General features: G+C 35.4%; 1 protein-coding gene and 1 non-coding gene across 10 annotated transcripts in view; both read left to right on the plus strand.

Moving 5' to 3' along the window:
• LOC118280632 (trehalase) overlaps positions 1–27,335 on the plus strand; it is a 73,358-nt gene that overhangs the window by 31,879 nt on the left and 14,144 nt on the right. For 2 of the 9 annotated variants that reach the window (XM_050699443.1, XM_035600866.2), the window contains exons 2-15: positions 7,823–8,193; positions 15,421–15,558; positions 16,540–16,652; positions 18,063–18,218; positions 18,814–18,979; positions 19,581–19,733; positions 20,189–20,266; positions 20,770–20,882; positions 21,274–21,327; positions 21,934–22,100; positions 22,828–22,998; positions 24,243–24,458; positions 24,872–24,980; positions 27,123–27,261. In XM_050699443.1, the coding sequence (XP_050555400.1) occupies positions 8,105–8,193; positions 15,421–15,558; positions 16,540–16,652; positions 18,063–18,218; positions 18,814–18,979; positions 19,581–19,733; positions 20,189–20,266; positions 20,770–20,882; positions 21,274–21,327; positions 21,934–22,100; positions 22,828–22,998; positions 24,243–24,458; positions 24,872–24,980; positions 27,123–27,261 (1,862 nt within the window). In that variant the 5' untranslated portion in view covers positions 7,823–8,104. Of the gene's footprint in view, positions 1–7,345; positions 7,476–7,822; positions 8,194–15,420; positions 15,559–16,539; positions 16,653–18,062; positions 18,219–18,813; positions 18,980–19,580; positions 19,734–20,188; positions 20,267–20,769; positions 20,883–21,273; positions 21,328–21,933; positions 22,101–22,827; positions 22,999–24,242; positions 24,459–24,871; positions 24,981–27,122; positions 27,267–27,335 lie in introns of those variants that run through there. The other 7 variants (XM_050699444.1, XM_035600868.2, XM_035600872.2 and 4 more) reach the window with 7 other exon arrangements.
• Trnaw-cca (transfer RNA tryptophan (anticodon CCA)) lies at positions 23,289–23,360 on the plus strand. The gene has a single exon. It is a non-coding gene; the product is annotated as a tRNA-Trp (tRNA).

A 27,335-nucleotide genomic window follows, 5' to 3' on the forward strand; every position in this document is an offset into this window, starting at 1 on the left:
CGAGCTTTTTGAGGGCCCAACGTCGTGCCGGTGGGTTAGAATTTGGACGACTTCGATCATTAGATGGGCTACCTGCCACGTCAAAAACAATGTGGCGATGGTCGGAGAGCGTGACCATCTCCTCAGCTACCCTCCAATTTATTATTCTGGACGCTAAAGAAGGGGTAGCCCATGTGAGGTCCACAATTGACTCCCCCTGCCATCGGACGCAGGTAGCAACAGACCCCCGATTTAAAAGTCGAAGGTCAAGCGAAGCCGCCCAATCTTGCACTACGTGTCCCCTAGGTCTGTCCCGGGTGTTGCCCCACGCTCTGGAATGAGCATTAAAATCTCCAAGCACTCCGTTCCTACTAAAGCCGTTTTATTAAGTTAGAAGTAAAAGCGACGTGAAATCTGTGTTTAACATAATATTTAAATCAAAATTGCAGCACTTCGATCTTTTCATTCTTAGAACACATGATCATAACTGCTATTTCTTTAGAAATAAGAAATAGCTTGACCTTCACAAAGTCATCGACCCATTACACTGAAAAGTCCTCTTAATTTACTCTTGAAAGCACTCGAGTACGTTAAATGGAAGATTCCGTTCTGTGCCAGAAGTCCGTGCCAAAATTAGGTATAAATATTGAACAAATAATATAAAGAGAAAATACTTGATTGTTTGTTTGTTTGCATTAAAGGGATCACTTCTGCAGAGATTAAGAACGTTTCCACCATTCAAAAGCTAACTTTCAGAGAGTAGCGTAGGCCCAATATCACTACATAGTATAAAACAAAGTCACAATCTTTGTCTGTTTGCTTAAATCTTTAAAATTACGCAATGGATTTTGATGCAGTATTTTGTAATAGGTAGAGTGATTCAAAAGGAAGGTTTATATGTATAATACATGCATAATATATCACCATTGCACCCATGCGAAGCTGGGGTGGGTCGCTAGTTAACTATAGAACTGGGACTTATTTAAATGAAATTTTCCCAAAGACCGACTTGAACGAAGCGATACCACGATCTCACAGAAAACCGGCGTGAACCGATGTTTGCGTTGTATTTCATCGTGTGAGTGAGGCTATTACTCTCTCCTTAACAATTTTTTAAAGGCTCACAACGGACTTCTAACTCCTCTGGTGTTGTGGCTGTCCATGGATGGTGCCCATTACTTACCATAAGGTGATTCGTCAGCTCGTTTGCCACAGGTGAAGCCACAGATGGAAAGCTAATACAATGTTATGTGTGGTCCTTCGGTCCGATTCATTCATTCAATCGTAAACAGATTGCGTGCGCATTTACATTTAATAGTTTTTTAATTGGTTAAGATTACGGTATGTTTACAAAAAAGCCGGTACGCAAGTGTACAATTAAATATTATTCTTTTTTTATAAAACACGGCCGGTAAACGAGCAGAAGTATCACCTGATGGTAAGCAATCGCATCGATAAAATTTAATTTCTATTAATTGCAGTGGTGTTACCACTATCTACATGAAATGATACCGGGGACTCCCACATTCCGTACGTTATGTCACAATTAGTAGACAATCCAATATAAAGTACGTAATGTACTAAGAAGGTAAGAGACAACTTGACTGATAAGAGTGAAGCGGTTATTGTTTTATCTGTAATTAATAAATACTTTATTGGAAAGTAATAGAGTAGTTGTATTTAAGTACTCATATCGTAATATCAAAGATAAACATTTAGCCACAGAAAGTAGGCGAGCACATAGGTACTTATTTTAAAATTCCTGCAAATATTTTTAAGGAATTCATTCTTAAAAATATCTTGTTCTTGTGACTATCGGAGACGCAGAAGATTTGACGGATTGTCGCGATTCAGGCTCGAAGAGCTGTAGCAGAAACGGGATGGTGTTTAATCAGTAAAAGTCTGGCACTCCCCCTCGGCTCACCCAAGGCGGGAGAAGTAATTTAATGATTTTTACCCCTCACATTACAGCCACCTTTAACTTTTTCATTTCCATTCTTCTAGTTGGTCCTTCAGTCCGCGCAATTTGTTATAGCCTTAATTTATTTATTATACTTTAATTTCCCCACCTCACTCTCTTGGGATATACTTCACCACGTTTGCCAAGAATGTAGCGTACTTGAAGTGCAGTACTAAACTATTCCAACAATGAATTAACCTGTCCATCATCAGAGTCCGTCCTCCAATTATCAATCAACAGTTTAAAAATAACCTTGACGTCATTCCTTGGGGGTGTGACCGTGTGATCTCTTGGAGTATGGCCAGCTAAATGGCCTGATGCTGCCCCGTGTGGGTGGGGTCGTCACGTGAAACAATTATACGTCAATGAAGTGCAATTGTACCTGAATAATTATGGGTGAGGTAGTAAATGATACTTGTAAACAAGCTTGGTCTGTCAGCTGTAATTGTTGCGGATAGGTGATATGTTTTAATGTATAGTTTACTAGCTTGTGGCTTGGCATGCGTTAAATTTGGAGTTATTATACGAATATACTTTCCTCTATGCTCTATGTATTAAAAATCCTGGAGCTGCGGACTGCCTAGCTGGTTACCAGGGCTCCGGCTCGAAAAGCAGGAGTAAGAACAAGGTGGTTTTTAGTCAGTAAGAGTCTGACAATCCCTCTTACCTCGCCTAAGGCAGGAGAAGTCATTGGATAATTTTCTCCTCTAGATAGATATTTTTTAAAATATCTATTAAAATCTGTTGTGTAATTTTAAAGATACAATACAGATACCTAGACGATGGAAAGATAATATTATGTTTTATACTATGTAGTGAAGTATGGTAATTTCAGATATGATTTCTGGCGTAAATTCCAAGGCCAAAAATACTCATACAGACATGTGGACCAGAAGAATTGCGCTCGGCAATGACTCTTGCTACCATTTGAACAACGCAAAATCTTTCTAGATTGATCTTGTCAATCTTAATCATCGTCCAATGAAAAATCATTTTTCTATTGATTGCCATTTCTACAATATATATCGTCAAGTGATATCAATGCGTGACGACTGTGTAATGATGAATAATGATTGTACAGTTCAAGAGGATCAATTTTATATTTAAACTCTATTGAACCTCTTGACCAAGTGAGCCTAGGAAGCATTTGAATGATGAAGTACCATTTATAATAATAAATACAATTGTTTTTCTTCAAGAAGCAATCACAAAATACACTTATGTCTATCGATGAGAACAGATCGCTGCGTTCTCTGATATCCTCAACTATTTAAAACGAGGCCGAGGTGTCCAAGTTCCAAAGAGTCAAACGCGAAGTTTGTGGCAAACCCATGTGGAGAAGACGCATAGTTCACCAGTAGCAGCAACAGCAGCAGTAGTTAACTGCCCTTGATGGACCAGATGTAGTTATTCTAAACTGCCAGCGATTTAACCCCCTTCAAAGTCTTACTAAAAAAGGCGTTTCCTAGAAAACGCGTTGGAACTGATGATTCTATTTCTTGTTATTACCTACTTGAGCTAATTTTTCCTCCAAAAATTGTGTCCACCTACCAAAGGGTCGAGAATGTTCCATGTTGTCCATTTGACCAGGATGGCCAATTTTCCAATTGCTATGACAAGACGTAATTTGGTCATAAACGTATGGCGGTTTCCTTTCTTCTGTTCCGTATACATTGGAAGATTTTTGTATTTACTAAGCACCACAATATCAGTAGCATCGTCATTCCGCGTCACAGACTATTTTTGGACTATGGTTATAGGTTGCTCATGGGCAGATGTGTTCTATAGTAGGCCGCATCATAACTTACCATCAGGCGTAATAGCGGCCAAACGTCGACCCACAAATATGAAAAAATGGTTATCCTCTACAAATGAGCATTTGCCATAATCTCCTCATTTGGTAGACAGACCTGGAGATGGTAGTTCATAAAGTTCAGGTTTATCAGTGGTGAGAGCTGCTGCAATTTTTCTGTCAATTGTGTAGTTTTTTAGTCAGGTCTAATAGGACACCACAGGGGATAATAACGATGGTGAAGAATGTATTATTATTGAAGAGAGATTTGTATTCATTATTCATTTCTTCTTTGTATGGTGACTTTATATTTATTTATACTTTGACAATGAACTGCAAATTTAAAACGGGAAGGAAAATCAAATTCTTTGAATTATGTATTTAGCCAATTGGAAAATACAAGTTATAATTATAATATTTCTGTATATTTATAATACCTGATAATAAAGTTTGCAGACCCCAGACTTATGATTTGATAAGAAAAATTATAATTATGTACAAGAATCCGTAAAAAATTAATGAACAGGTGTTACAAATAAACCATACAATTGATTAAATTTTATCGATAAAACTCATTAACTACGCCAGGTGGAAATTTCACATAAATACTTGTATATTTTCTAATTAAACTTACATAAGATCATGCCAGTACTTTCTCAATTAAAATATTAGGGCAATATTGACTGCCTAGCGGCAGGGCTCCAGCTTGAAGAGCAGGAGTAGGAACAGATAGGTTTTAGTCAGTAAGAGTCTGACACACTCACTCATTCTCGCCTCGTCCAAGACAAGAGAAGTCATTGGATGAATTTTTCTCTTCAAAAAATAAGGGCAATATTATAACAGAAAAATCTAAGAACAATAAAACTAATGCGCGCACCAGGAAGTGTAAATAAATAGATATACAATATAGAACGATTTATTGAAACGCGACCTGTTTGTGGTCACTGCAGCCCTGACTTACAATAGAATACAATGTAAAGAAATTATGTAAGCCGTCAGTTCTAACTTGCTATTCGCGTTGTTATGACAACATTATAAACTAGTGTAAACCTACCCCATGTACTAATTTGTTAGTTGCAGACAATATTCTAATACTTAGAAGAAAAGAGAGTATCTGTATAAATTATTGGAATTGTAGTCTCACAGAACAGAGAGTCTTAAATATGGGATACCACGGCCGTAGAATAAAACGGCAGAACGTTTGCGTTGTATTTCGTTGTGTGAGTAAGGTTACCGGATGCCCTTTCCCAATCTTCTCAATCCCCGATTCCACTACAACCCTTAAATTCCTATCCCCCAAAAGGCCGGTAACGTACTTATAATGCCTCTGGTGTTTCAAGGGCACATGGGCAGCGACGATTGCTTGCCATCAGGTGATCCGTCTGCTCGTTTAACGGCTTTTCCATAAAAAAGTCTAAAGAAGGCAGCTCTGATTTGGATAGGTCAAAAAAATAGATGAACATTGAACTCAATAAGACCTCTATCTCGCTATATTTAGTAACCATTTTCGGAACACTTCCCACCATCAATAAAAACACAATTCGCATTACTTCTAGCTTCTACTTCTATCCAAATCGGTCCCACGGGACTCGAGCGAGACCTCATCAATCTAGCGAATCAAATTGCGTATCATACATATTTGCAGGATGTTATTTGCATCCTACCTTTTCTCCTGCATCCCATGCCGTGAGCAGTAATTTATTTTATTGGACAATTGTTGAAGAGTGTAGTGGAATTATAGGACCCTTCTTGGGGTCAGATGGTGACCTTGATAGGTGTTTGAAACATTTGACCTCTGTTACTGTGTTAAGGTCTTCTAATGGATTTTATGTTCAATCGTTTTTGGGATAATGCTTCAAGTTTTTGTTTTATTCTCATTTTGCAGATTTTTTTATATTAATTTTCACGATTATATGGTATAGCATTTGATTTTTTTTTAGCATCAAATCCAGACTGCACTTCTCCGTTTTTTTCATATCAGAATCCATCTTACTCAGAAATAAACTAACCAGAGTGATTAATTTGGAAGTGGGATCTGTAGCAAATTGTTTAATGTCTTAAGACCATTGAGTTGATAGTACGATGCTATCTGTATGACTGATAGGAGTTCCAATCGTATTGATAGACCATTCGGTAAACTAGTCCCAAAAAACAAAATTACAAAACCAAAACCAGAGATTATTGACTTACGAAATTTACCTAAACATGTTGTAATCCGATTAAACATGACGTTAATCGAATAGACACTGATGTCATAACTGATGAAAAGCTCAGCACTATGTATTTATAGACCGACAGTGTTAAACATGGCACAGTAGCTGCACTAGTCGTAGCCATTGTTTTGCAAATGTAGCCTATTGTCGAGGGCACACTGTTTGCACTTGATGCTAAAATAACGATTTGACCACGAGGCTGATCAAAGGTTATTATATAACGCTGATACAGCGTGTTCTATCCACACAATGACGACAGAAATACTATTCCTTTTGAAACTAGGTGTGTTTATATGTATGTTGCTTTCATTTAAATGTGTTTTGTTGTTTAGCAATAAATACCTGGATTAACAACCTGGTTTTGTTTTGTTGTTGGTTTACCCTTCTGTTTAAAATTATTTTGAATTAACTATGATTCAAGAGATGATATAGTTTTTAATATTGGCCGATCTGGAAGTTCTTGGTGGGAGCCTTTGTTTACCACTGAACATCTTGTCGCTGGTATGATGATGTTGAATATGAAAAAAATTGGTTCTTCTCTTTTTTCTATCTTAAATCAGCTTTATTCGTGAGCTCATATTCCATCGAAGTTTTCAATCTTTAAACTGAAGTGTAGATTAAGCATATTTTCATATGCTTATATTCATAAACATTCTAAGGATTCTAACAAATTAATGCTATATCTCTATTCTTTTAATTTCCTTCAATTTTGTGTTATAGGTTTCAGTCCATTGACGTAATACAGTGCAAATTGCAAATACAAAGTCAACGACCGTTCGTATTAATTTTATTCGATATGCTAATTGTATTAACTGTAAATATATTAGGTAGGTATAGGTACTACACAATTTAGAGCACCTACCGTTTATTTTTGTTTCATTAATTATACTCATTTTGTATTATTTACATATATGATTTGCTAATTTAACACTGTTTATCCTTATTAAAAGTTTCTACCAAACCTCATAGTTTGGTCCGTTATACATAGAACAAGGATAGGAGTCTACCAGGTTTGTGTGGACATCAAAATATTTGAACGTATGTATGTATGTATGTATGTATGCCACTCTTGCACTCAAAATCTACTTAAACGAATTTAGATTAAACTTAACATAGACATATATTATAGTCTGGAGTAACACATAAGCCGATTATTATCCGGATAATGTAAGCCAAACTCTCTTTCAGAAGCTAGTTACTTCCATATCGTATTTTTTTCACGGATGCACATGGCAAACCTCGTGTGTTTTGCTCTGCACCACACGTGTCCATACAAATAGTATTCAGGTTCCAATCGTGGTCCTAACATCACTCACGTGTTTGGTCCTTCAGGCCACCGCTGACGCTTGTCTACGTCACACTGTCGCAATGACAGTGGAATACAAAGCACAATTGTGTCAGACAATCGGCATCCGCCGGTCGGAGCGGTCCTGTTGATCGTTGATTTTTAAGTTTAGACTCTGTTGTTTATTTATTTTGGTTGTTTTTTAATTAATTGTCCGTTTTTGGAAGATGAACGGTTTTTGTTAGGGTATGTTTTGGCAGATTATATATTTGATTGTTTTATTTTTTATTGTGCTCAGTATATGGCCATAGGCTCACCCCTATTACATGGGACTTATAATACAAATGGTGATAAGTTGGTGTACACTGTATAGCGGCATAACGTGTCGTAATTTTCACCTTTGCCTACCCCTTCGGGGATAAGAGGCGTGATCGACGTTGCATGTTTTTAACATCATTGTTGTAAAACATTAATTTGGTTTTTAACACCATCAATAATGATTTATGCAATTGAATAAAATGATACCCGAAAACCTTTTTCTCTACATTCGACAATTTCAACGTGATCTAATGTTCTTTTTATTTTTGTTTCAGGTTTGCAATGTCGACTTCCAAGTGTTGAAGTTCCATCATCAGCATACCGAGCAAGATGATCATCCAACCATTTAGGAGGAAGTCATATAAAATTCTAAGCACGTACCTTAACACGTAAAAAAGGACCACATTAAAAGGACCACAGACTTTAAAAAAAAAAAACAATTTATTTAATTTTTAAGTAGTGCAATTTTGTTCCTGTTATTTTATTTACCGAGTGATATTAGTTTTAATAGTGTAGTGTTGTGCCATTGTCGATAGTTTATTTATCGATAAGTGAAGATGTATAAGAATATGTGGTGTGTTTTTGTTGCGATACTGGGGGTGGCTGCGGGGATGGACAGGAGCCATTTACCGCCAACCTGCTCTAGGTAAGCATTTACTTCTTTATATTCATCTTTTTTTTATCTTCACGCCTTTTATCCCCGAAGGCGTAGACACATTATGGCACGTAATGCCATGTTATAATGTACATATGTTATAAGTCCTATGTGATTGGTGGTGAGCCTATTGCCATATACCGGGTACATTTCCAGACCCCGTGCTAAATTGAGATTTTTTTTCTGTACAATGTACACCCACTTTTCACCATTTGTGTTAAAAGCCCCATGTAATAGGGCGCGAATTATGTTATAAGTGGCATGAAATTAGAGGTCTTCTGTCAGATCGTCTGTCAGATTCCGCCCACTGCTGAACGTAGTCCTTATTTCGACAACAATAGATCCTATATTACAATGTCTATAATAGTTGAACTTGATTGAAGAGATAGCGACAGTGTCTAGTATACTTAGGTATCAACGTCTGAATTATCTTGGACGCATATCAAGTAGATCAGGGTTAGACACGTTACCGGAAGAACGTTAATAGTCTACTGTATAGTGAACAGAGCAGAAATATTTTATTATACTTATTAGGATAGCCTGTGTGGAATTAGAGCGGTTTATTGTTTTAAGTGTGTATAGACCACCTACTGGTTTGTATGACTGTTTTGAAACAGTATTAGATGAAGTACTAAATAAACTCAGTAGTTCAAATAAATTAATCATTACTTGTGGCGATTTTAATGTAAATTTGTTAGAAAATTCTAGTTTAAGTACAAAAATTGTAAGTTTATTTGCCTCATTTAACCTCACAAACCTGTTTCTGGAGCCCACTAGGATAACTCCTACTAGTGCCACTTGCCTAGATAATATTTATACTGACATTGTACCAACTAATAAACAAATAATATCATTGCTTGATTCAGATCATTGTGGACAATTAATTTCAATAACAAATAAAGTAAATAAAGTGTCGAAACCACATATTATTGTTAACCCAAAGACTGAAAGACGCATTGAAACTTTCAAATCTAAACTCACTGATAAAATACCTTTATTATTAAGGAATAAAAATTCTATTAACTTGTGTGATGAATTTTTTAACATTTACCATACCGAGTTTAAGTCCACCTTCACACCTAAAACCATACCAGCTCATGGCAATGCGTCTTTCAATCAATGGGCAACTACTGGCATCTATAAGAGTAGGAAACGCTTATATGAACTTTATAACGAGAGGACATATATTAATACAACTGAATTTAGTGAATATGTAAAGAAATATTCTAAATTATTTAAAAAAGTTTGCTCAATTGCAAAATCGTTATACTTGAGCTCTAAAATAAAAAACAGTGACAATGTAATTAAAGCGACCTGGAGTATTATTAACAGTGAAACAGGGAGGTCTAAAGAGAAGAGTAGTGAATTTAGTCTTATAATTGATAATAATGTAATTAAATCGGATGCAGAAGTCGCAGCTGCATTTGAAAACTTCTTTTCGGACGTTCCTGTGTCCACTACTAAGTCTTTGAACTCATCTCCCACAGTTGCAGAATCTTTACTAAAAGAAAATGTTGCAGCTTGCAATTTAGGCTTCTCTTTCGAACACATAGATTATACAGATATTGTCAAAACGTTCCATACCTTGAACAAGAAAAAGACTGCAGATCTGTGGGGTAATTCTGTGTACATTACCGGCTCTGTAATAGATATTGTAGCACCCGTATTAGCTCTAATCTTTAATAACTGTGTCGATCGTGGTGTGTTTCCTGATCTCATGAAGAATAGTAAAATAACTCCGTTATTTAAATCGGGTAGTACTTCTGACCCCACTAACTTTAGACCTATTTCAGTACTACCTACATTCAGTAAAATTTTTGAAAAAATTATTCTACATCAGTTGCAAAGATTCTTTAATAGAAATAAATTATTACATGGAAACCAGTTTGGTTTCACAAGGGGTCGTTCAACAACTGATGCCGGTGTTGAACTTCTTAATAACATTTATGATGCTTGGGAGGACTCGGCCGACGCATTGGGTATTTTTGTGACTTATCCAAGGCGTTCGATTGTGTCTCTCATGAAACACTGATCAGGAAGCTATCCCATTATGGAATACGGGGCAGCTCTCTGGATCTTCTTATTTCATACTTGAGTGATAGGATTCAGAGAGTCGACATTAACGGAAAAGTTTCCTCCGGGTCTATTGTTAGGATGGGTGTTCCGCAGGGGTCAATTCTCGGCCCGTTTCTTTTTCTTATTTATATTAATGATTTACCTTACCTTGTGAAGGATAACCATGGGATAGTACTGTTTGCTGATGATACATCTTTATTGTTTAAACTCAAACGTGGACAATTAGTCAGTGATCATGTAAATGGTGCTCTCTCAAAAATAGTACGCTGGTTTAGTGCCAATAATTTATTACTTAATGAATCAAAAACTAAATGCATTAAATTCACAACACCAAATGTTAGACATGTGAAAACCAGCGTGCTAATCAAGGGCGAGGAGTTGGACCCTGTAGATTCAACTGTCTTTTTAGGTATAACTCTGGACGCTAAGCTACAGTGGGCTCCACACGTAGATAAGTTGTCGAAAAGGCTCAGCTCTGCAGCATATGCCGTTAAAAAAATTAGAAATTTAACCGATGTAAATACAGCGCGATTAGTATACTTTAGTTATTTTCATAGTATCATGTCATATGGTATCCTCCTGTGGGGAAATGCTGCTGACATTCAGTCTGTCTTTGTGCTGCAGAAAAGAGCCATTCGATCAATTTATAATCTTAGTCCGAGGCACTCTCTTAGGGAACTATTTAAAGAAATTAATATATTGACTGTTGCTTCTCAATACATTTATGAAAATGTAGTGTATGCTCACAAAAACATTAATTTATTCAAAAAGTATTGTGATATACATAATATAAACACTAGAAGTAAAAACAAATATATTGTTCCCACTACTAGACTTAAGAAAATAAGTGGTTCGTTCAGATGTCAATGCATACGCTTTTACAATAAAATTCCCAGCGATATTCAAAGTTTGAGCCTGAATAAATTTAAAAATGTTATTAAAGAAAAACTGTATAGTAAAGCTTTTTATAAAATTAAAGACTACTTAGATGATAGTCAGGCTTGGGAGTGAGCCGCTATAATGTCCACACAGGTCATGTTGACATGTTTGTAACACAAGTTACATTTTTATACAATTTGACATGATATACATTAATATCATTCGATATTTTTTTTTTTTTTACATATTGTTTTTAAAATTGTTAGTTTGAGGACCGTGCGAGAGTTTGCCTAGTCATTTCACTTTTAGTTAATTATATTCTGACAGTGTGAGCATTTGTGTGGCCTACCCAAATGTTCTTTTGGTTAGTATTGTTCGTCGGATCATTCAGCAACAGCCGTCAGCTGAGCTAATTGTAAACTGACACATGCGTGCTGCCATCTGAACAGGTCCGCTCAAACTGCTGTGGTTCTTTCCTCAAAAGACCACTACAGAATAAACTTGCACGGTTCTCCGACATCTCTAATTGATTTTGTCTGGACTTTAAAAGAGACTATGACCTCTGAGTTTGTTTCGGCATTTCTTCTCAGAGTAGTCAGATAGGAAATGCCGGCCTCATCTAGCTATTTGAAATATTGACGTGTAAAAGTGTTATTTTATAATCTATTTACAGAAATAAATATCATTTATCATTTATCATTTATCATTTATCATTTAGGAACACTGAGCCTGTACTAAGTTCCGGAATCCGGAGCTGCAGACTACTTAGTGTGTTACCAGAGTTCCGACTCGAAAAGCAAGGGTAGGAACGGGGTAGTTTTTAGTCAGTAAGAGCCTGGGACAGCATCTCGCCTCACCCTAGGCGGCAGAAGATAAATTTCTCCTGTCGTTTCGTTTTCTAGATTGGTTTAAAGGAATTTTCAGATTTTTGTTTTATCTATGACCTACTTACTATAATTTTTTAAATAACTGGTGAACATTGGGTGTTTCGTTTAATATTAGCTTCTTACCTACCTAAAGTTACAAAGGCGAAAATAATTATTTATTTTGCCTTTTTTCACGTTGCCAGTGATTTCGTGGTTTTGGTCTATTGCGATATTTAAGAGGCTGGAAAATGGTAGTGGTATATGCTACGTATTATCCATTTCCCATACTAGCAGAGCTACGACTAATCATCTTCTATTTATTGAATAAAAACAGCGAGGTATAAGATTCACAGTCACGACAAGGCTATTCCTACTTAGTTCCGACAAGCATCCCGCACGCGTTTCCTTGATCTATGGCCAATGCGATATGATCTAGTCTACCAGACAAATCATTTTAATGTAGACCTACATAGTATGTACCAACGCCATGTGATCCTTGAATTAAACCTCTGGTAAAAGTAGGTACCTTATTACCTGTGTAATAATGATTTTTCCAGTTTTCGACCGTGCCACATATTTGTCATTATTAGACACACACCGTACCTACTTCGTTATCTTAACCTTTTTCCACTTTAAGGAAAAGTCTTAGTTACTACAAACGCTCCGAAAATTAAATACTTAGTATAGGTTTTTTTAAAGGAGGAAAATCATCTCATGACTTCTCCTGTCTAGGGTGAGGTGAGATCCCTCTCGCATCAGATTGTTACTGACTAAATCCACCCCGATCCTAATCCTGCTTTTCCCGCAGTCCGGGTCGGCTGAACTCTTTACCTAGCGGGTTACACTTGCGACTCTACTTAGAACATAATTATGCAAATCAAGTTCTTTTGTTGTTGTTTTTGTTTAGCCCATGACGTCATTGTTATTCAGATTATACATTAGATTTAGATTTAGATTTCAGCCATGATCGTCCCACTGCAGATTATACATGCATTATTATCATTATGTGTTTTCTCAACTAGATAGTTGTAAATAGTCGTAACTATGTATGTATGTACTTGTACCTCGTTCAACCAGTTGCGTGCTTGTTTGTTTACACATCGTCGACTTCTCATATTAAATGCAAATCATTGTAGCTATTTGAACGTAAACAAACGATAGTGAACTCGACATTCTGTCCGAATTTATCTACATACACAATGATTAAAATACACCAATTTAGAAAAAGTCAAAGCATTTATTTCAATTAACTAATCCTAAATTAGGCACTTTTGAAACGTCAAATTCAATTGCCCGTCAGTCTGGCTGTCTGTGCAGCTAGGTGCTCATTCCAAAGCTTCGAATGAAGAAGAACGGGCAAAAAACTCCATACAGACAGTCTGTTTACTCTAATTACGATGATTTAAGACGCGCCGCCGTAAAGTAGCTGTGCGAGGAAGATGCGCAGCTCAAATATGCGATGTATCGATAGTAGGGAAGCCATCAATGACTACCATCGCACGTATCTTTCCATATAAAACATAGCTTAGTTAAATCCCTTTCCACCAATGCTAAGCTATGTGTACCAAAGAATATGATTGGTAAAAGTCAAACGCATCCACAGCAACGTGGCATAGCACATCTCTGGTGTAAAAGCGCCCTTCTGATCTGTCACCCTTTGACTATCACAGTCGGATATAATAGTTATAACCTGTGATGTAGTGACCAAAAAAATTAATTAATAGTATTATTATATTCAATAACAACATCAGTAAGCTTCATATTTGACGTCAGTCTTCCTTCTCCAAGCCGTTCTAAGAATAGAACAAACTGACACAGTGTCAGCTGATTGTCAATCCGTTTATTGTAAAACGACACGCTCTAGTATCAAGTGGTTACATGATAGATGCCCTATAAACACGTGGACTGACGATATAGTGTTGCTAAGCGTTATTGTTTAGGTTTTAAGGTGTATTTTTGCATGACACGTCTTGTAGTTCTTTGAGAAACTATTGCTTGGCTGGGTAACCGGCTCTCGGGAAACGTGAAGCGGGTTTCGATTCCCGCATGGAACAACTCTTTGTGTGATCCTCAAGTTGTTGTTTCGGGTCTGGGTGTCATTGTGTATGTGAACTTGTATGATTGTAAACGCACCCAGGAGAAAATTCTAATGCAATGTTTAACCTCTCGTATGCCGATATATAAGACAACAATAGAAAACACATTGTGTCTCGCGTAGATATGCGTTCGATACGAAGGGTTAAAATAAAATAGCTAAAAGTTAAAGAAGAAGTTAACTATACTTCATAACCAAGATGCTATCTAGTTATTGACATTTTCAGCCATTTTCTTTTTTATAATATATCTATTATCGGTCGTCAAAAAAGATTTGTTTAATACAGTTCACGCTTACAGATCCCAAATGTATATAGCTATTGCGCATGAGAAACTGTTTTTTGCGCATTTGTAGTCGTGGTCCCATAGTAAAAAAGTTTAGTACATTGACCTCACAATATGATCGTGTATTTATTTTACTCGCGTGTTGTATGTAAAGGAGTGTTACAAATTCAAATGCCATTGACCTCAACTAAATACTTACTATGTATTAATTATAAAAAAAAACCTCGTTGTATGTTTGTAAACGCACCCGCGACATAGGAGAAAATCCTAATCTGGGGCAAAAAATAGGTTCACTAAAGGACTGACCGACAAATACACATTATTTTTTTTTATATTAGTTATAATATTTGTTCAAAATTGACATAAATTTTGATTTTGACTTTGACTTCGAACGTTTTTTAAAAAGAAAGAAATGAAATATAATGATTGCATACAGACTGCGGAACTAATTATGAGTCTTATTGTTTACAAAATACCTACCATGATTTAGTTTTGTGGCAACAATAATTCACCAAGATACCGTATGTTTTCTGTTCTAGCAACTAGCTACGTAAAAATTTTAACTACCAATAGCTAAACTGGACATACAGTAGATACCCCAACATTTAGAGCCTTATTTCTAATCTAATAATACTTGAGAACATTCATTGATGATTTAAAAAAATGATTTAAATAACGCCTCACCCGGATTTAAAAGGGAATATTACGACGGTTTGGACATGTGTAGCGACCAGATTGGCGATATATTAAAGAAGGGCCAAATTAATAGTAGGACCTTTAACCGACGAGCATGCATAAAAAGACTGATGACTGTTGATGAAGCGAAAGAAGTGTGTAAGAATCGTAGCAATTGGCATTCCATTGTCTCTTTCTATCCCCCATGGGAGACAGGCGTAAGGTTATGTATGTATTATTTAAGAGATTGACGTGTAAAAGTGTTATTTTCCAACCTATTTGCAAAATAAATATCATTTATCATGTATGTATCTATGGTAACCCCTCATCTCCATGCTCCCAGCAATATCTACTGCCACGGCCCCCTGCTGGACACGGTGCAGATGGCGGGGCTGTACAACGACTCCAAGACCTTCGTCGACATGAAGCTGAAGCTCTCCGCCAACATCACCATGGACCACTTCCACCAAATGATGGCCAGGTATACACTTGCTAACACTTATAACAGTTTAGTTGATAGCTGTGTCCTTAGTATCCTTAGAGAGCGCGTTCGGGTCTCCGATTGGTTGGTATATGGGAGCCGGCCAATCATAGTGTCGAACGTGTTCTTGTTTCGATTAATTTCAACGTAAAGCAAACTCGTACTAAGGATACAGGAACTTAACATAAGGGCTTAAATGCTAAATTATAGCACTTTGACCTTTGTGCATATAAATTAAAAATTAATATAAATATATTATAAGGTGCAGAATTGATCGGAGAGTTCATCAAAGATTTGAAATAATCTAGATTAAAGTTAATATAACTGTAGACGATGTGATGTCCTACCTATTTAGTAATCATAATATAGAAACATCTCATTTTGTACCCTTAGTATGAGTTTGTTTTACGTTTAAGGTAACCGAAACGGGAGCGCGTTCGGCATTATGACTGGTTTCGATTACTTTAAACACGCAAAGCTAAGCAGTAAACTCATACTATGGTCACTGTACATATACATGTGAAATCCCTATCAATTTTCAAAGTCAAAGTCAAAGCATTTATTTCAATTAATCCTAAATTAGGCACTTTTGAAACGTCAAATTAAATTGTCCGTCAGTCTGTCTGTCAGTGAAGCTAGGCGCTCGTTCCAAAGTGTTGCTTCGAATGGAGAAGAACGAGCAAGAAACTCCATCGTTACTCTTTTCAAAAAATGTTTTTTACAATATCTCTGATACATTATTTGATCATTTACCTATTGTATATATATGTAGGAACAATGTAACAAGATTTAGGTAACAAGGTTTCAAGATCTATTAGTTAAAAATTTAAGGTTTCTATAAACAATGTTTCGTGCGTATACTAAGGTCACTGTACATATACATCTAAAGTCCCTATAAATTTTCAAGATCTATAAGTTAAAAATTCAAGGTTTTTATAAATAAACTTTCGTGCATAGAGTATAATCGCAATATTCCTTCAGGACAGGTTCACATCCGACCAAAGCCGACATCCAGGAGTTTGTCAACCAGAACTTCGACCCCGAGGGCTCTGAGTTCGAGGACTGGAGACCTACTGACTGGAAGGATAACCCTGGTAAGCTCAGCACTCTTTGTGGCTTCTAGAAATTAGTTTAAGACTAATTTACTTTCACTGATAAATTAAATTAGAAGAAACTTCCATATTAATAGCGACCATATTGGACTATATAACTATCGTGACACATACTAAATCAATATATATAATAAATCTGTAGAAGGGTCAATTCTGTACATTGCAAATATTACCTGTCTGTCTGTCTGTATTGTATGTTCAGGCATCACGTGAAGACTAACGGTTCGACTTCGATAAAACTTTGTATAATTATATCTTATTATCCTGGGCATAAAATAGGATACTTTTTATCCTGGAAAAATACGTAAAAAAAACAGTTTTATACTACAAAATGCGCAGTTGCTAAATATAGGGATCTCCTTAATTATTATGGGCCTGGCAGTATTTGGGTCTAATAGATATTTATACGATGTCATTGTCAGAGTTGTTAAAAATGGAGAAATAAAACATCTACTCGAAGACCGACTTCCGCGCGGACGGAGTCGCGGGCGGATGCTAGTTAGCTAATAAACTAAAAACAACGGTTTACACACGTAAATATTCCGAGAAAAGCTCTACTAGTTTCGAGTCACAGAGGGACTCTTGATCATGAGCAGCGTGTGACGCGCAGCCTGAATTGTAATATGCACCGCCAATAACATCCTGCATGTAGCCGGAAAGTCAGACAGGGAAAAGTATATTTTTAATTCTATATAAATTGCAAAGTAAACATAATACGTATACTACATATGAAATACGGTATATTTGTTATACATAAATATATTCGCTTAATGGTGTTTGTCGTGTCTGTCTACACATTCTGCGAATTATTTGAACAGTTGTATTTTGACCTTTTAATGTAAGAACGTCATTGATGTTTTTTCTTCAGTCCTTGGTTACTGATATTTTTATAAGAGTAGTCTAATATGATTGTTCCTGGGACAATGTATTAAATAGCTACTGAATAGATTCTATTTCTGCTGACAGAGATGAACATAGGTAGGTATACCTAGATTTATAAAAGTCCAAATAATATTACTGAAATTACATGAAAACGTGGAATAACTTTATTATAACTTTCTCGAGACATACTAAATTAATTATTATGTGTTTTTAAACTGACATGGTCACTAACATTAATATTAGAACTTGAGACGGGATATTTACCATGTTTATTTCTGTCTATGAGTTTCCGATATTTCGGCACTGTTGCAAGCGCCATGATCACGGATAAACTGGAGTATATGCGGGTGGATGTTTATGAGCAGATAAATCGGTCTACCCTCTTTCTAGTTCGTTTTTTGCTAACACCGCAACTGTCACTAGGGCAAGTGACAGTGCAACAGTGCCAAGTCTTGCTAGAGGTACACAAATGAACACTAAATATAACATCTACTTTGAAACCAATTCCAGCGTTTCTCCAAAACATCAAGGATCCACTGCTGCACGAATGGGCCGCGGACCTGAACCGGCTGTGGCTGCAGCTGGGCAGGAAGATGAAGCCCGACGTGAAGGCCAACCAGGATCTCTACTCCATCATCTATGTGGACAACCCTGTCATTGTGCCTGGTGAGTTTATGTGTCTGGTATGATAAAACTGTTAGATTTGTTCGAAAGTGTGGGAGAGTCATGCTTCGGCACGAATGGGCCGGCTCGACCGGAGTGATACCACACAGAAAACCGACATGAAACAACGCTTACGTTGAGTGAGTGAGGTTACTGGAGGCCCAATTACCCACCTTCCCAATCGCTGATTCCTTAAATTCCAAACCCTCAAAATGCCGACAACACACTTGTAACGCCTCTGGTGTTTCAGATGTCCATGAGCGGCGACGATTGCTTACCATCAGGTGATCCGTCTGCTCGTTTACCGGCTTATACCATAATAAAAATTAAAATATCAGGCACATGACCATTCCGAAAATGCATCTATGTACTTCCATCTTCTTTTACACAATATAACTGTGTTTCCTGATGAGTATAACCTGAATGTCTTCAAAGCCCGAGTGAATAGGTTGCTTATGGGCTGACGTGCTCCATCGTAGGCCGCATCATCACTTACCATCTGGCGAGATAGCGGCCAAACGTCCGCCTATTTAACATAAAAAAAAAAACTGAAAGAGAAAAAGAAACACATAAACATAAACTAATATCTATGTTACAGGCGGTCGTTTCCGTGAGTTCTACTACTGGGACTCGTACTGGATCATCAAGGGGCTGCTGCTGTCGGAGATGAGGGCCACCGCCCGGGGCATGGTCTCCAACTTCATGGACATCGTCGAGAGGATCGGCTTCATTCCCAACGGAGGCAGGATATACTATGCTATGAGGTAGCTATGTTAAAATTATGCTGTATCTAATATCTATACTTCTATACTAATATTATAAAGCTGAAGAGTTTGTTTGATTGATTGTTTGTTTGAACGCGCTAATCTCCAGAACTACTGGTCTGATTTGAATAACTCTTTTTGTGTTGGATAGTCCATTTATCGAGGAAGGCTATAGGCTATAAAACATCACGCTATGACCAATAGGAGCCAAGCAGAGCGGGTGAAACCGCGCGGAAGTAGCTAGTTTAAAATATTTTTTAAGTCCAAGAATATTTTGTTTAGTGTATTTTATAAAAAAAAAACTTTAAATGACGTCATTGGTCAAGTAGTCGTAAATTCGATTACTAAACAGGAGATTGTCGACCCCGGGTTTGATTCCCGGGTTGGACAAAGTATTGTCTTTTTCGGCGTATGACTAAGTGGAGGATGAAGGAGATTGTCGACGCGGCCGCGGGTTTGATTCCCGGGTTGGACAAAGTATTGTCTTTTTAAAGTATTGTCGGCGTCTGAATACCCGTTCGGATATCAAAAAGGTGACAATTATGTTTTAAAAACATTTTGATACAAATATAAAACTGATTTATTTAATCCCTCTTTCCAGATCACAGCCGCCCCTCCTAATTCCCATGGTGAAACTAATTCTGGATGACATGGATGACATCGAGTTCCTGAGACAACACATCCACACCTTGGACAGGGAGTATGATTACTGGATGACCAACCACACCATTGAAGTCAACCATAATGGGCATAGGTAAGGAGACAAGTGTTCTTTTATTATCATTTCAAAGAAATATAAACAATAATTCGCCAACCCGCAATGTTAAGGTAGACGAGGGTTCAATTCTCTGTTCAGACATAGTAATGGGTTATTCAATTTTACAAAATTCTATTTAAAACTATGGTATCTTTTTGTTATTGAACTGTATTTCTTTTGTTTTGAATTGTGTAAAATATATTTTTATTTATTTTTTACTTGATAATACATATCAATAACGGTATAAAGTAATGTTGTATATGTTTTTTACAATAAATAATAATGGTAACAATATGTACAATAACTACTGTTATTAGAAAGCTTATGATATAAAATATTAATTTAACACATATTTTTCTTCTAGATCAACGTATCTGTCGAATTAATAAAATAAGTAACCAAATAAATACTGAACATGAAACTCAAGTGAACTATAATTATGTACATTTCAGATACACTCTGGCGAGGTACTACGATCAGTCACAAGGACCCAGACCTGAGAGTTACAAGGAAGACGTTGATGTCGCCAGGTAATTAATACTTAATACTATAATAGCAACCTTATAAACAGTTAAAGTTGAAAACAGAAAAACATAATCAGAATGTTAGAAGATGCAATTTCTAGGACCCTTGCTAAGAGTGAGAACTATGGATAATCGTCTCTATAGAGAACTTTGTTCAATACAGTTAAGTGTGAGACAGCCATGCTTCGGCGCGAATAGGTCGGCCTGACTAGAGTGATAGTACGGCCTCACAGAACACTGACGTGAAAAAATGCTTGCGTTGTTGGGGAGTTGAAAGATTGCTTGCTACAATCCTCAAATCCTTAAACCTCCCAGAAGGCTCAAAACGTACTTGTATCGCCTGTATTGTTTCGGGTGTCCATGGGCAGCGACGATTGCTTACCATCAGGTGATCCGGCTGCTCGTTTACCGGCTTATACCATAAACAGTATACTTATTATGCTGCTGATGATGTCGATGACAGCGACAGACAAGACAGTGTAATAAATAATATATATTTTTATTTTCAGACATTTCGACACAAATGACAAGAAAGAAGAATTGTATGCTGAGTTGAAAGCTGCGGCTGAGTCAGGGTGGGACTTCTCATCCAGATGGTTCATTCTCAATGGCACCAACAAAGGTTAGACAGAGACAAATGTAATTTTATTAGTTCTATATTTATTCTTTGCTTGAATATTTACTTACTTGTAATAGATAATAATGTGTATTGTTTTTTACTTGGCAACATATTTCATGAATATTTACTTTTTTAAACTATTGGATTTTATAACAATACTTTGCATTCTATAAAAGTACGATCTAAATTATTAAACTTATAGTAAAGCCACACAATAGACCAAAAAAGTCCCTTTTCAAAAATATTTTTTTGATGATGAATGATTTTGTACCTAGATAGAAATAATTGTGAATACTGATATTCACAATGATTTTAAGATATCTGCAATATACTGTATACTATATACATTATGGATGCAATAAATATTTGAATACTTTTATCCACATTTGTTCAGAATATCTTCAGCAAACGACTGATCTCTCGATAAATGGATACAGTCAAGTTGGTGGTATGTCTTGCTAGACCCTTTGTGTGGACCCCAGTGTGACTTTTATAGACCTCAGATAATATAGTTAGATCCCATTAAACGACGCCTCATTTAATAAGCATTATGTAGATACATGTCCTGAATAATTTGTGATTTAGAACCATTTATAGTCATATATATTTTATTCATACAATTCATTAAACTAAGTACACTAGAAAGTGTAGTGTTTGTGCTCTCTTCAGTAATTGCAAGTATTCATTATTACGAAACTAAAGGTAATTGAGGAATGTAGCATGTTTAACAATCCAAAAATAAAATATATATTATATTTTCATACTTAACTATTTCTTCACCTATATTTTTATGGAGTAAATATATTTTTGTTTTCCGATTCTTACTTGCATAATTCAATGTTAAAAATATTATATCGGTTTTCTAATTTAAACATAATTATTAAAGCATCACGTAAGTACTTAGTAATAAATAAGTAAACAACATAAAAATAATGATTTTAGATCAAATTCCAAAGAAGTTATACATTAGCTCTAGTCATTATTTCCGCCAAACTAATTTATTTTTAGTATTTATTTACTAATTAATTAATGAATACTTTAAATAAAATTCTAGGTAACCTAACGAACCTGAAGACCCGGTCTATAATCCCGGTCGACCTGAACGCCATCATGTGTTGGAACGCCCAGCTGCTGCGCGACTTTCACACCAGACTCGGCAACGTCGACAAGGCAGAATACTATAGAAATGTACATGCTAGGTTCATGGATGCTATTGAACAGGTAAACTTAAACGTTTGTGTTTAGATTTAGATTTAAATTTCAGCCATGATCGTCCCACTGCAGGGCAAAGGCCTCCCTACCCTCCTTCCACTCCTCTCTGTTTAAAGCTTTTTGCGGCCAATCCTTTTTAAAGATGTAGAGTTCGTCAAGCCATCTCCTTTTGGGCCTGCGTTATATATTTTAAATATATTGCCGAAATACTTTAACATGAAAATAAAACAAATAGTCAGAGGCACACTGAATATATTTCATAAAAACAAATGAAAGTTCATAAATATATAGTTTCTACTCTTATAATTGGCCAGCTTAACAGAACAGATAATATTATGTAACATTCCTTTCCCCTTAATCTATCTATTAGCAAAGTTACTTAACCAACAATTTACTTCGGATACACATATATAAGGAATACTAAAGCTAAGCAACAATTCAGAAAACTATTTACTATACCATACTCACTAATTCATTAAAGTTACTCAAAAGTTTTTAAAGTTAATTTTGAATATTTGTTGCTGTTAGAGGAGAAATACTGCATATTTTAAATTGAAAAATGTGATGGAAATATATTTTACAAATAATAATAATAAATTTTTCATAATTTTTAGTACCTATTTGAATGCTTAGTTAAGAAAACAATTCAAACTAAAACAAAAAATCCTATCATATGACATCATACTTTATAAAAAACTGATTTAAAAACTAAAAATCCTTTGCAATCTTTCTCCAGGTGCTCTGGCATGAAGACGTGGGTGTCTGGCTGGACTACAGTTTGGAATCTGGCAGACGTCGGGATTACTTCTACCCATCTAACGTGTCGCCGCTCTGGGCAGTCTGCTACGACCAGGCGAGGAAGGATTACTACGTGAACCGCGTCGTCAATTATTTGGATAAAGTTAAAGTAAGTTTAAAAAAAATAAGTAGAAAAAAAACTAAAAAAAATAAGTAGAAAAAAAACTAAAAAGTCATAAAAATAAATTAACTTGAACGATATTAAGTCCTATTGTCTGTTGAATAACGTTCATTTTTCAATAACAAAGATGATACGTAATTTTCATAATTACCTCTAGATAATCATAAAATCTAGTCATTAAGTACTAATTAACACATTTTCATGATAATTACTTATGATAATAACGGGTTGCGTCACTCCGCTCGTAGCGAACGGTAATTTCGACTCACCGTTCAAGTGACTCCGTGGCGCAACGGTAGCGCGTCTGACTCCAGATCAGAAGGTTGCGTGTTCAAATCACGTCGGGGTCAATCCATTCTTTTTGTTGTTTTTGATATTATTATTGCTTTTTTATATTTTTTATGCATTTTTTAATAATTATTATTCGTATTATTTGGTATTTTGGATATATTTTTATAAATTTGTTTTTTCATTCTAAACATTTAATACTAATATTTTTTTTAATATTGTATTTTTACAAACAAAATCTTTATTATTCAGAGAATATTCATAATCAAATAAAATTATACATCATAATATTTTACATAAAAAAATTCGGGGTTGCACTCGACGGCTACAAAATATTTTCTCTAGGTTTGTGTTACAATGGTACTAAGAAATAACTGAATGAAAAGTATTATTTACTACATAATATCTATTCAAATAGTATATAATTAAATTAACATGCAAATCTAGATTTTGAGTATAAGTTTGAGTTTATAGGGATGATGACAGGGTATGAAAATGTATAATCTATTTATATTAGTCCATCTGTTGAAAGAATATTAGACATGTATTTTTTATTTTGGCATATAAGACAACAATACTTAGGTAATGAATCAAAGTTTAGGAGTGTGAACAAATACGTCATTTCTGCGTATAAAAACGAACCTAGACGTAACGTCACTCGACATTTCAAATCATAATATATAATATCTACGAAAGTATTCGTTGCCATAAGAAAATAAAAAATCCGTGTTCAATATTTTAAATAATCTACAAGACGGACATTAAAATAAAAATTTGTCATCTACCCTATGTAAGGTAAACTATTAAACAACTTTTTTTATTTGAGTTTTAAGTTGGTTTTTATTCCTTTTTTAGGTATTTTTAAGTTGTAAATAATGTGTAAGTAATCGTAATAATTTTCCGCAATTATAATAAGGTAAACTTACCTGTTTCCTTTTTTACAGGTAGACATATTCGACGGTGGAATACCGACTACATTTGAGCACTCGGGCGAGCAGTGGGACTATCCGAACGCGTGGCCCCCACTGCAGTACATCGTGGTGATGGGGCTGGCCAATACGGGGCAGCCTGAGGCCGTGAGACTGGCCAGCGAGATCGCCACCAAGTGGGTGCGGTCCAACTTCGAGGTTTGGAAGCAGAAGACTGCTATGCTTGAGAAGGTGAGTTATTGCTTAATCTATATCTATACTTAATATTATAAAGCTGAAGAGTTTGTTTGTTTGTTTGAACGCGCTAATCTCCGGAACTACTGGTCTGATATGAATAATTATTTTTGTGTTGGATGGTGCATTTATCGAGGAAGGTTATGGATTTGTGCTCAGGGTAATAATATGGCATAAGACTTGTAACGTATTTGTTATAAAAAATTTGCTATTGACTTTATTTGGATATTTAAATTGAATTTATTAGGTGTATAATATGGGTTTCGGGTTCAATTCCCGTTTATAATTAGTTTTTTATTTACTGGTGAAACAACCAATGTATTTTTCAGTTAATCAGTTTATTTCTAAATATTTTAAACTTTTAATAAAATATGAAATTTACCCAATTAACACTGAAATCCATTTTCCAGTACGACGCGACAATCTTCGGCGGTCTCGGCGGCGGTGGCGAGTATGTCGTACAAACTGGCTTCGGATGGACCAATGGTGTCATAATGGCAATGCTGAACCGATGGGGAGGTAAGCTATTATGGCCTTTGTGTACTGGGGTGTAAGGTTTATTATAGCTTGAGCAAATAGAGATGTCAGTCACTCTGTACATAATTATGTATTTTGAATGAATAGTTTGAGAGATTTGTCTAGAAGGCTCCATAATAAATACCCTATGGAGAAAACTCATATGACTTAATTTTAAATCACATATTTGTTATCATCTTTTCTGACAATATACGATAAATTATCAAAATAAGCGAGTTTAAAATAATTTGAACACTCTTTATAATTACGGCATTGTAACAGCCGCGCCGCATGTCCGTAACATTCCTAGACAACCTACAACATTACAGCCCTTATGTGGTCAAAGAACATGGAGCTGTTCACACAAAATTTTATACTTGATTTTATTTAATTTTATTAATTGTCGGCTTTTGTTTAATTATCTAGGTGTATTATGCTTCTGTGGACGAGTACTACTTACTTGTAGTTTCATTTAAGTCATATGAGTGATCATCATACTGTATAACAAAGATTTAAAAAAATATAATGTATAAAAATATTAGGTTCGAATCCTATAATAAACTAACTAATAATATTATTGTTAAAAAATAATAATTCTACATTAATCCATTGTGCTTTAACTCAAAAGTATCCCCATCCCTATCATTCAATCATTAACACCACGTGCAAGAGAGAGATAGAAACAAATGAACGAATGAAATGAATGAACTAGAAGAGTGAATGGAACCCATTTCACGAAATCATTCATTTTTAACAACATGACGTCACATTGTGTTGCCGCTTAATTAATATTATATTTTTTTGTTCATCATTCATTCACTCACCGTGGAAGTTGGTGATATAGGTACGTCGTTCATTCTATTGTGTGTTGTTTGTATTGTATTGTATTTTATTGTAAATACATGTAGTGTATTGTATTTATCTATTTAAGTGTGTTGTTGGTGGTATTTTGGGTATTGGATTATAAGCATTTTTGTGTCATTATTTTTAATCATGCATTCACTCAGTATTTTTAAATTTTGCTCATATTGGTTAAATGTGATTATTTTATAAAAATAATACTGTTTTATTATTATTGACATAAAAATGTTTAGTATTAGATTTCGTATAATGTAAAGCAGCTACTTATTATGATATTGTAAAAAATAATTTAATTTCTTTTAATATTTTGACAATAATCTTTTGTTTCTTTATTTTTTTAATATTAGCCAAATATTTTGGTAATTCACTATTTCAATATTATGTACTAGTTAGCTTTTAAGCACATAACTGTACTGATATTATTATATTATTGTAATTTTCATGGCATACTGTTCTTAGTTTAATTTCCATAAGTTTTTTTTTTTAAGTTAAGGTGGAAGATGAAAAAAATTATTATGAAATAGAATACTTATCTCTCTCTCTCTCTTTCTCTGTTTTGTCTTCAACAATATTTTTATTTTATTTTGAGGGTCGAGCTAAGAACAGTTTTCTTCGAGAATGTTATTTTCTTTTTTAATTTTATTATGTTTTATACACTGCATGCGCTGGTGGGCGAATCTGGTAAAAACAAGGGTTTTGTTTCTTTTGGTTATTTTTTTTTTCTATTGATTCTATCTAACATTGGTTTAAAGTTTCTTTTTTAATAATAATTTGCTTTGGTAGAAGTTTTCTCTAGACGGAATAATAACATTAATTGGTGGTTGTTAAGTACTTTCTTTATTTATCAAGTAGATTGGTGTAGGTACTTATTAGTATAATTTTTTTATAGTTACAAAGTTGCACGACTTTTTTTACTTTTGCCTGAATTTATTATACTATTCTCTTTTCCGATAAAACTACTTATAAAATAGACTCTCTAACATCACCTCTTCTTTGGAAAATAACCTAAAAACTACTTCAGTTAAGCACTTTTTCTTTTGCAACATAACCTCAAAACTATTGCAACTTCTGACTTAAAGCACTTCAAAAAAGGTTTCCAAATACCCTGTCTATTTACATTACGAAAACTTATTACCTTAACTTCTTTCTTTTAACTATCTACTTCAAAAATTACCTTTTCAATCACAAACATAACCTCAAAAGCTTATACCAAAGACACAAAACCCGCGTAACTACTAGAGAAGCCTCCTGGTGCGCGCCGCTCACCGGTTGGCTATTTGACAGACACGATTACTTCAGCGGACGCGTTCGGGACGGGCGTGGCGGCGGACTCGGGCGCTGTCTACGGGGCCCATGTCGGTGCCAGCGGAGTTGCTACGGCCATTCTCGTTGTATTGGCTTCTTTGGCTGCCGGGACTCTTGGGTGAGGTTGGTATCGAAGATATTTTGTATTATTAAAATTTATAACATAACATAACAGGCCTAATTACATTTAAT

The sequence above is a fragment of the Spodoptera frugiperda genome, chromosome 16 (assembly GCF_023101765.2).
Source record: "Spodoptera frugiperda isolate SF20-4 chromosome 16, AGI-APGP_CSIRO_Sfru_2.0, whole genome shotgun sequence".
NCBI classification, from domain to species: Eukaryota; Metazoa; Arthropoda; class Insecta; order Lepidoptera; family Noctuidae; genus Spodoptera; species Spodoptera frugiperda.